Below are 12822 nucleotides of genomic sequence, written 5' to 3' on the forward strand. Positions count from 1 at the left end.
AGACCGGACAACAGACAGACAACAACTGACAGACAGACAAAATGAAAGTCCAACCTGGATAGATGGAGGAGGTAGTTACAGTCTAGTGCTGACAGAGCTGGGTAGTAATGTACCATTTCTTTGTTTCCGCTTTAAAAGAGTTGAATGATTGTAGCTCTCTGATAGATACTGGAATGCAGTTCCAGTCAACTGCTGCTTGTACTGAGAAAGCAGCATGACTGAAAGCACTTTTCCTGAGAGGGACGATACAATCCCCTCTCGCTGCTCCTCTTGTGAGCCGATATCCAGTTCGTGTGGTGACAAATTGTTTGAGAGGAGGAGAGGTCAATCCATGTATGATTTTGTACATCAGACAGACGTGCACATATTTAATCAAGTTATCCCAACTAAGCAAGTTGTATTTTTTTAGAATAGGACAGTGATGAGACAGAACTTTTTTTTAATCAAGAGTTTTGAGTGTACGCTTGTATAATGACTGTAATGGTTTGAGCGTAGTGGCACTAGCATGTGACCAGGTTGTTAAACGCATGAATGTTTTAGCTGCCTCTGTTGACATGTAGTTGCGCGAGAATCGGAAATTGGATAGATTGAATTTTACCCGATTACAAACTTTTTTCACCTGTGATTTGAAAGACAGATTTGAATCAAAAAGTACTCCCAGGTACTTGTATTCAGATACAACCTTTAGCCTCTCCCCAGATACAAAAACATCCGGTTCTACACTATCAGAGTTTCTTTTGGTAAAAAACACACAGTTTTGGATATATTGAGTTGTAAACAACATTGCGTTAACCAAGTAGTCACATTAGCCATGGATGTAGTGAGTTCTTTTGCTACATCTCCCAAATTGCTGCCATGCAGATAAATGACGGTGTCATCGGCATACATTTGAATATTGGAATGAGGACAAACTGATGGCAGATCATTAATATATAAGGAACATAATAATGGGCCCAGGACAGATCCTTGTGGGACACCTGTGGACAAGCGGATTGATGTTTTTGAATTTGGACAGACTGTGACCTATTAAGCAAATATGATTCCATCCATTTAAGTGTACCTGAGGAGAAGTTGTAACTGTGCAATTTGGACAAAAGAATACTATGATTTACAGTGTCAAATGCCTTCTTGAGATCAAGATACACAGCTCCAATAACACCCCCTTTGTCCAGTAGAAATTTTATTTTTTCGGTAAAGAAACAGGTGGCCGTCTCAGTGGAATAATTGGCTCTAAAGCCGAATTGCATTGGATGAAGGGCAAAGGGACTGTTTTTCAAATGGCAGATCATTTGCTCAGCTACCAACTTCTCTGCAACTTTTGATATTGTAGGCAGGATACTGATTGGTCTGTAATTAGAGGGAGAAAGGCGATCTCCTTCTTTAAATACTGGAATAACAGCAGCCGACTTCCAAACACTTGGAAACATGTTTTGAGAGGTTGATGATATTGCTGATGGGATTTATTAGTGTTTTGGTAAGAGTTTTGAGCATAACGGCATCCATACCAAATGTATCTTTAGTTTTGGATGGTTTAAGAAAACTGATTATTCTTGTGACGTCTGAGTGAGTGACACTTCTTATGATGAAAGTTGGCTCCAATGTATTTACTGTACAGACAGGTCTAATCTCAGGGGAGAAACATTTAGCAATGGTGGCAACAGAATCAATGAAATAGTGATTGAAAGCTTTTGCTATTTCAACTGGATTATTTGACAGTTTACCATTAATGTTAAGTTCTTGCAGCTTCCTTACTTTGTTGGGATGTCCCATTAGCTTGTGTAACTGATCCCAGACCATTTTAGTTTTACCTCTCGCTTTTCTATTACAGTCATGAAGAAATCTGCCTTAGCCTTTCTTAATTTCATTACCACTCTGTTCCTTAGCATAGCAAAATGTTGTCTGTCATGGCTCGATTTATTTTTAATTGCAGTTTTTAAGGCAGAATCCGTTCTTTCATTATTTTTAAGATATCATCATTCATCCAAGGAACAGAGTGTTTGATATGTTTGTGCCTAAATTTGCAACTGAAATCCTTCATAGTGTTCTCCAACTTATCTGAGAATGTTTTACTGTCTTCCTCGATGTCTATTCCCAACAGTAGATCATCCCAATCAATAAGTTGAAGAGTATGATGAAAGATATCTAGATTTCTTTTGGGAATTCTAAAGGATTCATCCTCCCTGACCAAAGGCCTAAACCGCTTGCTGGTTAGTTTCCTGGCTACCAGAGTTAGATTGTGGTCAGAACGTCCAGTTACCATGTTGAGAGTTTTTAGAACTCTATCAGGCCTATTACTAAATATTAAATCAATTTGGGTCCTGGAAGAATTGGTTAGTCTTGTGGGCCCACTGACCATCTGTACAAGGTCAAAGTCATCAGTTATCCGTTTAAGATTCTTTCTAGATGATTTTTCCTCCCAGTTTATGTTAAAATCACCCATAATAATGACCTCTTTACTGAAATTACATTCTTTTAAAAGTTTCTCAAATTCCTCATAGAAACTGTTTTTGGAAGAGGAGGCCGATAAATTACAATAAGCGTAAAAGACATTTGTGGTGATAAAATTATATGAAGACCTATACATTCCAAGTCTTTACAGACAGACCACTGGATTTCATTACACTGGATATGATCTCTCACATAGATCATGACACCACCACCCTTAGATCCTACCCTATCTCTCCTGTAAATGTTGAAACCTGGCACGGTTATTGCTGCTGATGGAGCATTTTTATGGAGCCAGGTCTCAGATAGACAAAGAAAGTCTAAATTGGAATCAAGCAAAAGATGATGGACTTGATCACTTTTAGATTGAATACTTCTTATGTTTAGATGCCCACCTAGGAGACCTTTTGGCTTAACTCTAGGATCCCACACTGTTCTTGAATGATTGACAGTTCGGAAGACAGCCCACTTCCTGTTCTTTGAGATCGCGGGATTTAGCAGTTTCTTGTTTACGTTTTGGTTAATCGTTCCAATTCCACGTTGACTACCTGAGCAGAAGTCATCGTTAGTCGAAGCAAGCCGTGGCTCAGTCAGTGCAGTGGCCGCCTCGTTTATCGGAGATGTCGAACCGCACGGATCCGACAAACCCGCGGTGCTGTCTGCCGTCACGTTAGCCTCCAGGCTCGGCTCCAGCGCTAGTAGTCCCCCCAAGGCAAGCTGCGGATCGACCAGCGGGCGACCGTAAAACCCGGTCTGGAAAAATAGCGATGGCCCATCGGCCGCTGCAACAGCCCCTCCACTCCGAAAAGGCAGCTCCCTCCAACCAGCGCCAGGTGAGACCGTTGTGTTCCATGTAACTTCTGCGTTGGGGTTGGCTTCCTTCACTGGTGTAGTGTGCAGCGGACCGGGGCACGGGTGGATATCTCCAGATAACAGCAAGAAAAGTGTTATAATCAGACTGTGGTTTAGCTGAAGTAAAGTTGCTGGTTTCGTGCGTTTCTTCACTCGTTCATACAGAGATGGAAAAATGAACGATACGGCCAAAGCGTGTTTTCCATATCCAAATGTAACCACGTCTTGGTTTGACAGACCGGCGTAATTTCCGTATATTTCTCCATGACTACAGAAGACTATGGGTGGGTTGATGACAGCTGTTTTCAAAACTGACTTGATGTTTGTCGGACTTATAAAGTTGCAAAGCAAACCATAGAATAAAAGGGCTGCGAGTACACCTGCTCTACCGGCTACCATTTGTTTCCGCATGCTGCGCCGAGTGTGTCTCTCAGTGTGTGTGTGTGTGTGTCTCTCAATGTGTGTGTCTCAGTGTGTGTGTGTGTGTATGTCTCAGTGTGTGTCAGTGTGTGTGTCTCAGTGTGTGTGTGTGTCAGTGTGTGTGTCTCTCAGTGTGTGTGTTTGTGTCTCAGTGTGTGCGTGTGTGTGTCTCAGTGTGTGTGTATCTCAGTTTGTGTGTGTGTGTGTGTCAGTTTGTGTGTGTCTCTCAGTGTGTGTGTGTGTGTCAGTTTGTGTGTGTGTCTCTGTGTGTGTGTCTGTGTGTGTGTGTGTGTGTCTCTGTGTGTGTCTCTCAGTGTGTGTGTCTCTGTGTGTGTTTGTGTCTCTTTGTGTGTGTCTCTTTGTGTGTGTCTGTCTGTGTGTCTACAGCTGGAAACACCAGTTTAGTTTACTTTAGCTTATTAACCGCTAATCTTCCCGGGATCCACAGAAAGGACGACATGCAATGCATAAAAACATGACGTAAAAACAAACGGTTAAAAATATTACAAACAGAGTAATACAAAATAAATAAAGTGCGGTCGAGGACTAGCGTGTATATTGTGCAGCACGTCAGTAATTTGATCAGACGGCTACTAAAGGAATGGAGAAAGTCAAGGAGCTGATATCGAGTGGCGGAGGTGTCTTTGAGGTTGAACACAGCACTCCCCCCCCCCCCGTCTGTGTGCGTCTCTATTTTAACACCTTTTGGGAAGGAGAAAAATAGGAGAAATTGGGGGTAAAGTGCAGAGAAATTTCCGAGAAAGCGTTCAGGAGAGCGCGGCGTCGAAACGTAGAGCGACGCTCCCGAAGGCACTTTTTTTTAAACGTTCGGTCACCGGTCCTTCCGCTATCATTGTTTTTTTCAATGCGTCGTGGAATTTATTCTATTTCTTTCCTCTTGTTTCCGACGTGTCACTCCGCCCCGGGGCTCATGCACTTATTTCTCCAGAGGGGGAGCCGGGAGGAAAAGCACGGCGCTGCACGTGGAACATCCCACCAGCAGAAGTGTGATGAGCTCACTCGTGGATTTTCTTCTTCTTCTTCTTCTGCAGCTGCAGTGGAACATATGGTTATGTCACCCCGGGAGTGAAAAGCGTGGCCCTTCAGCGGTCCATGCGTAGCTCGATGGTGTTTGTGTATCGTCATGGCGCCGATGCTGATTTTTCTCCTCTTTTTCTTTTCTTTTTTTCCCCTCTCCCGCTCGCCCGTAAAACAAAAGCCATATTGTAGCCGTGTTTTACTTCTACTCCCGGTGGTGTGTCCTGTCCTTCTGCAAATGAAGCTATTCAAGCCATGGTTTGAGGATTAAAATTTAAAAAACATGCCATCCAAATGCGTGTATTAACATTTTAGCATTGTAGATTTAATTTAGCTTTTTGTAGAAACCCTTGTGAGCTGAGGAGCAGCAGAGGAGAGATACAAGTCCCAGGAACACTCTTTACTTTAGTGTTGTGAGATGGAATGATGACATCATTCGGCCTTCTTTTGGAAGGTGAGCTCCCCTTGTGGAAACTCTCGACTGTCGAGCCTTTTTTTTTTGTGCCAAGGACCGCCACCCCGGTGCCGTCACGTCACCGCAGGCAGCTTTCCCCATTCCTCCTTTTCGTGATGACGTGATTACCGAAATTACGGTGAAGGAAAATCTCCCACGTCAAAAACATAAGCATCCCTTCCACATCTGGGTGGTAGAGGAGGGATGTGTGGCATTCTGGTTTCCAGTCGTGTTGAAGGCTGGCAGAGGAGATGTTGAGCTCACGGGTCGGCGGGAGGGAATGTGCTGCCGGTGTGACAGTTGTTCTCTGGGTTTTTCTGTGTGCCAGATATAGAGGTAATTTAGATTTATTTAACTTTTGAAGGCTTTAAATCTCAGGCGAGTGCAAACAGTGGGATTATGAGATGTTTCTGTTTGAATCAAATTGGCTTAATTTCTTGGTTTTTATTGTGAAAATGCAATGTCAACTGTCTGAAAGACATCTGTTAATGTTGAATTGATGCCTACTTTCAATAAAATAAACAATACAAATAATTAAAATATTTAACTCGGTGTAATATTAGTTAAATATTATTCATTCTTTTTTTCATTGTTTTAATTGAAAGTAGGCATCAATTCAACGTTTACAGATGTCTTTCAGACAATTGACATTGCAGATGATGCTCATTTTAGTTAAATATATTTGTAACAATAATTGTAAAGCATAGGCTAAATAACAAAAAAGAGACAGAATGAAACAAAAAAAACTGTTTAACTAGGGAGTGATATATTCTCTATTATACATTCATTAATTTATGAAATGAGGTCTGAGGTGTTACGTATGCAACTCATTTATCCCAATATGTTAAATATTATTAAACAGATATTCAATATAGGGAGGCACCAATTATATTTTTAACATTATAGGGCAGTGACATTAAAAGAAATAGGAGTGACAATTTCTTATAAATGGGGAGTACAAATATAAACTCTTTTGACGCGCCTGTCTTGAGGTAATTAAGTACAAAGTTGTGTTGAATACTTTCGCTCTACCGGGAGAGAACCCGCTGACTCCGCTTTGTTTAAAGAGAGACATTCAAACCTTCGCCGTGGTGTAGTCCTCCTTTAATATCGGCAACACCCAGAGCTCTAATATTTCTCTCCAGAACGCCGGCGTGTACAATGCGAGCTGTTGCCCGTGTGGGGCACAACGGCGTCGACGAGGACGAGGCGTTCAAGTCAAACAGCATCTGTGAAAAAGGACGCTGGCACGAGAGGCGGGCCGGGTCGTGTCAGAGTCATGTTCTTACATCTCTCAGTGGACTGACGCCGGACCGGAGACGAGGAGGCCGCGACCTTTCACGACCCCTCCGTTCCTCCAGAGACCTTTTTTAAAAATGTGCATCCATCCTAGAGGCGGAGTCGTGACACAATGACGTGTGTGTGTGTGTGTGGGGGGGTGATTATAGGACATCATCACATGGATTCAGACTCACTCCTACGTTCACGTGTGACGGGAAAAGTGAGATGAGAAGTTCCGCTCAACCTGCTGCTCAGTGGAAATCGGTTTCCCCCCCAAATCCCCCGTTTCCTGGTAGTGTTGAGTGGAATGTCTCAGTTCAAAGGGATTTTGCTATTTTTTTTTATTTTCACGGTGGCGCTGAGTTCTTGTTCTCTTTTTCCACTGAGGACTGTTTTTTAACCGTTTTCACACCTCAGTTATGCCTGAACCCACACACACACACACACACACACAACACTAAGATACATGCGCACACACACACACACACGTGATTTTAGTTGGTGGTCAGATGAAGATAATGTGTGTGTGTGTGGTCATTGTAAAGGTGAGAACGTTTTTGACATGTTTTGATTGGTTTCTTTCCTGTTGACGTACACGTATGTATTACCTCGTTATTAAATGATCACCAACTCTCTCTCTCCTTTTTCTTCCTCCCGACAGAATAGTTCGTGATTATCTGAGTGGAGCTCCATTTTCCTCCTACCACGAGTCCATGTACTTCTCTCGCTTCCTGCAGTGGAAATGGTTGGAGAGGTGGGTGGACGCTGCAGATTACATTCATTTTATCCCCCGATAAAAACATGACACCTGTATTCAATATTCTCCATTGAGGGTTGCATCGTTCACGCCACTTATTGTCTCCTTTTTTAACTTCCACTACATCATTTCTAGAGGGAGAAGAAGAAAACACTACAATGTAATAAAGGAAGTTAATGATATGCAAATAATGAGGATAACATGATGTTAATTAATGGCAGAAGAAATGCTCACAACAAATAGAGGGAGAGGGAGAGACACACACACGCACACTGAGACTCACACTGAGACACACACGCACACACTGAGACACACACACACACACACACTGAGACACACACACACACGCACACTGAGACGCACACTGAGACACACTGAGACACACACGCACACTGAGACACACACACACACACACTGAGACACACACACACTGAAACAAACACACACACACTAACTACACACACACACTGAGACACACAGGCACACTGACTCACACAGGCACACTTACACACACACACTGAGGCACACACACACTGAAACAAACACACACACACACTAACTACACACACACACTGAGACACACAGGCACACTGACTCACACAGGCACACTTACACACACACACTGAGGCACACATACACTGAAACACACACACACTGAAACAAACACACACTAACTACACACACACTGAGACACACACACTGAGACACACACTGAGACTAAGACACACACACACACTAAGACGCACACACACACACACACACTGAGAGAGAGAGACACACACACACACACTGAGAGACACAAACACACACACACACACACACTGAGACACACACTGAGACTAAGACACACACACACACACACTGAGGTGTCCCAGGGAAGATGTTTGCTCTGGAACTCAGCGGTGCTGCAGCCGGTCTGGTTTTTGGTGTGGGGGGTAAATAATTGATGATGCTGCATAACAACTGGATTAATAAAACATCGGGCGCATTAATCTGACTGCACCTCCACCAGGGCTCCAGACTAACTTTTTTAACTAGGAGCACAGTCGCTCCTAACTTAAAATGTTAGGGGCGCAAGCAGAAAATTTAGGGGCGCACTTTTTCCTGGGTCAAAATGGGTCTTGGGTGGTCCTGTAATTTTTTTTGCTATGCGCGCACCTTCTATTCATGCAGTCGAGCTATTGAGTGCGTGATCAGCAGCTGGCCGCTCTGCCGTGATACGCGCACACAGGTGAGCACACCTCCTTGAAACATACTATTGAGAACATATTCGCTGACATGAACCTGATGAACACAGTTGTTTTTGGTTTTTTCAACGCAGACTTTTTTTTTGCCTTAGGCGCTCGGAATTTGTCATAGGCGCCGGGAAAACGGCTTAGGCGCCCAAATTTTCTCTGCAGGAAAAACCCTGACACACTATAAATCGACTTACAAAGTTTTCCCATCATTTACTGTATTACTGATAAATAATTTGACAATATACAATCTTATGCCTGTTTGCCTTCATGAACTGCAAAACATTCACAACAGAGAACTCTTCAGAAGTTACTGTATTGAGTTTAAACATATTTGAAGAGAAAACATACCTTGAGCATGTGCATGTTGCACTTCGATGTGGCCAATCAAAACATTTGTTGGTTTCTAGAGATGCACCGATCAGGTTTTTGGTGCCGATCACCGATCACTGAAATCAGTATCTGCCGATCACCGATAATACCGATCACTGAAATCAGTATCTGCCGATCCGATAATACCAATCACCGATCACGGTGTTGATTGAAGCATTCTATTTATTGTGTAGCATTATTGCCTAGGACTGAGGAAATACATATATAAAGCAACTCAAACATTAAAGAAATTACCGATTTCTTTAAACATTTAGAACTTTTACTTTGAAAAATTTCCTAATTGATACATTAAAATTGTTTGATTGCTATTGTAGGATTTCAGATATGTATGGAACACATCTGCATCATTCATTTCCTGGAACTCTTGGGGAAATCTATATACAGGACTTTTCTTAACATACAAAAGACTGACTAATTTTTATAAACTCTTCCTTGGTACAGTAAACATTTTTAATGTTAGCATAATTTAAGCTAAATCTCAGAAACTATCTATAAAGATACAACATCAGTTCATTGTTTACTTTTATATGTTAGTGTATGATTTGTCGACATCTTATTTTGATAAACTGATGTTGTTTCACGTGGTTCTTTACGCTAACTTTGCAAAACCGGATGTTGTCACTTAAATCCTTCCGCTAACGTTATCAAAACCCTCGCGCGCTCCAGATCGAATGCGTTTACCGTGAACATCAGTCTATAAGGGCAGACATGTGAGAGTCGGCTGAGTTGACCCAGAGATTCAACTCGGGGGACGGGGACGCCGCTCGGTGGTGAGGATCCCCTCTGACCTCTCACTCTGCGGCCCTCGCCCTCGTTGCGTCTCCGCTGCGGTGCGCCTCTTTTCACACATTAGCCCCCCCCCCCTCTCACACACAGGCCAGCCTTCTTCTTCTTCGGTTTTCGTCTCCTTTCTTCTTCTTCTGGAGTTAATGTCGGTTAGCAAACCAGTCATTCAGGCATTACCGCTAACTATAGTGGGCTGAAGTGTAGAACAAGTTTGTAAACAACAAAAATATTTAATAACAAAAAAAAGAAATCTGCTAATTTACTGGTCGCAAATGCGCGAGTTGATGAAAAATTTACTCGCACTGTGTCTAATTTTAGGCGCAAAATGCGACCATTTGGTCGCAGTCTGGAGCCCTGACCTCCACATGGCTCCCATCAGTTAGGGCACGTCTCTCTGTTTTTGTCATTCTCTTTATCATTTCTCTCTTTTCTCTTCTTTCTGTCCCCGCAGGCAACCAGTAACCAAAAATACCTTCAGACATTACAGAGTACTAGGGAAAGGTGGATTTGGCGAGGTGAGTTTCACTAATAATAAGAAGTGAAGTTGGAATTAGTTTTATTTTTGTGATGCACACCGAGCGAACTTTAAGGTCCCTGACAGCACGTTTTTTGGAATGAGATGTTAAGGATCTGAGTCGCTCCGAGTAACCTTTAACGGTTATTAATGCTGCTTATGTCTCCGCTCTTTTGATGCTTAGAGGGGAAATCTGCGGTTTGACATATTAACTTCCATTAGTTGTACTTTCTGAGGTGCCCGTGTGTGTGATCACGTTTCCTCGCTGCTTGTTTTCCAGGTTTGTGCCTGCCAAGTACGTGCCACCGGTAAGATGTACGCCTGTAAAAAGCTGGAAAAGAAACGAGTGAAGAAAAGAAAAGGTGAAGCAATGGCACTAAACGAAAAACGCATTTTAGAAAAAGTTAACAGTAGTTTTGTAGTAAGTACTACCTTTTTCTTATTCAATATTTACACAGAATTGTACCTGTTTGTGTCCGTCTGTCTGTCTGTTGTGGGTGTGTGCGTGAGAGAGAGAGAGAGAGCATTGTTTGTTGTGGCTCCAGGATCCTGCAAATTAAATTGAATGGTATGTTTGCAAAAGCTGTTAATCAGCTGTTGCTGCGACTCCACTGCTGCTCGTATAATGACGAGCGTGTGCGTCGTAGTGGAAAGAAACACAATGGGATAGAAGCACAAAGGGAGGGGGGGGTGGGGGGGGTGGAGCTGACTGACATGATATTATTGACCAGTTGCAGATGACTGCATACAGTTGGCAACGATGGGCGCGAAGGTCAACGTGTTCAGCAGCAATACAAACCGCATGCACATTAATCAGAATCAGTTTTTATTGGCCAAGTAAGTTTGCACAAACAAGGAATTTGACAAGGTAAAGTGTCTCTCAGTGCTTACACAAAATATACATTTCAACACAGTACAATACAGAACAAACAGAACAGAACAAACAGTGCAAAACAGTGCAACGGTCTAAGAATGTCGGTTACTATTGCGCCTGTGCAAACATGCCAGATTAGATTTTTTAATCTGGAGCATCCTGTGAGCATTTAATCATCTGTGAATGTATTTTACTGTTATGGGCATTATTATTTTTTGATATGATCTTCATGCTGTGGTATTTTAAGACTCGGATATACACATTGATCGTTGTGTGTATATCTGTGACAGGTGCATTTCACATAGACATGCCTCTACACTTTCTACTTCACACATCTGTTCATGCTCTACGTTTGTGTGTAGAGTGACATCATCATTGTATTTGGGATAAAACCAAAGTATGATAAGAATAACAACTTTATTAATCCTTCTTTGCAGTGACCCTCAAAACTGAGTCCAAGTTCCCGCAATTTTAGCTCCTTTGAGGCCAAATTTAATTGCTTTTATTATTTAAGAACAAAACACATCTGTAATCAACTGAAATGTTCAGTAACCTGAGCGTTACATTTGAGGAAACGGTCAGATGTTAAAGATAATTCTGAAGAAGCACCAATCTGGAGAACAATAACAAACAATTTCCCCAAAAATGTAATCAAAGCATCGCTGATCCCACCATTGGGAAATACTATAATAACTGCTCTTCCAAACAAACTAAACAACTTTCACAATAGTAAATTGGTAAAAAGATAAAACTGTCAAGAGAGCTTCAACATCTTAAAAAGCCAACTGCATTGCATTTAGTGGAAATTTGGCACAAGCTAAGTTGCACAACGAAACAAAAGCGTGGCTTACACCCAAAAATAGGACGATTTACTTAATTAGTGCTTTTAATCAATGAAATATGAGTAGGAAGAATTTAAACTAGTCAAATTCCAAAAAATATGAACCATCTCCACTCTTCATCTCTCTGTGTGCATGTGCTGCAGTAGATGTATTCTGTTTTCTCTGCTATCAACACTCCCTGTTTTGTAAAAATGTAATTTAAATGCCTGAATTTTAATTCCTGCATTCCTGTTTGGCATTTTGATACAAAGTGCAGCTGCAACATGAGTAATGTGAGCTTCTCTTTCCATCCTGTCCAACTGTAATGCACATCCACTCCCCAGGTGCTCTGGCAGGGAAAGAAGTTAGCTCTGCTTCAGGTTTTTTTTCTCTGATACGAAAACTAATGAGATATATATATTTATATATTTATTTATATTTATATTTATCTATATATTTATATTTATCTATATATTTATATTTATTTATACATATATATATATTTATTTATGTATATTTATATATATATATATTTATGTGTGTGTATATATATATATATAGGGATACACGTGTTCATTTGTGCTCTGTGGGGCAATGTGTACTTTGTGTATTTGTACACGCTGTCAATGATACTATTTAATAGTACAGAGATATTGATCCGTAGTGAGCTGGCCTGTCGGCGCCTCAGAGCCTCTCTGTGTTCTCAATGTGGAGCCGATGGTCGTGTTTGAGTTGTACTACATTTTTGGGTTAAGTCTGTTTCTGATGCAGCGTGAGCTGTGTTGCGCGTCCTTGTTTTGAGTGAGTCACGGCAGAAGCGTGTGTACGGGCATGCATGTGTGTGTGCAAGCGCACGCATATTAATACACACACACGCACACAGGCTGGAGTGGGCCTCAGACTTGCAGCTCTTGTCACCTGGGATTGGCACATGATTCTCTGTGTGTGTGTG

The 12822-nt window shown here is 41.9% G+C and overlaps 1 protein-coding gene across 2 annotated transcripts in view; it reads left to right on the plus strand.

Annotated features, from left to right (window-relative positions):
• Window positions 1-12822, plus strand: part of grk4 (G protein-coupled receptor kinase 4) — a 44637-nt gene that overhangs the window by 22826 nt on the left and 8989 nt on the right. For both annotated transcript variants that reach the window (XM_056408948.1, XM_056408947.1), the window contains exons 6-8: window positions 7152-7244; window positions 10113-10176; window positions 10456-10596. In XM_056408948.1, coding sequence (XP_056264923.1) covers window positions 7152-7244; window positions 10113-10176; window positions 10456-10596 — 298 coding nt within the window. The remainder of the gene's footprint in view (window positions 1-7151; window positions 7245-10112; window positions 10177-10455; window positions 10597-12822) is intronic.

This window comes from Pseudoliparis swirei, chromosome 24, assembly GCF_029220125.1.
Source record: "Pseudoliparis swirei isolate HS2019 ecotype Mariana Trench chromosome 24, NWPU_hadal_v1, whole genome shotgun sequence".
In the NCBI taxonomy this organism is placed as follows: domain Eukaryota; kingdom Metazoa; phylum Chordata; class Actinopteri; order Perciformes; family Liparidae; genus Pseudoliparis; species Pseudoliparis swirei.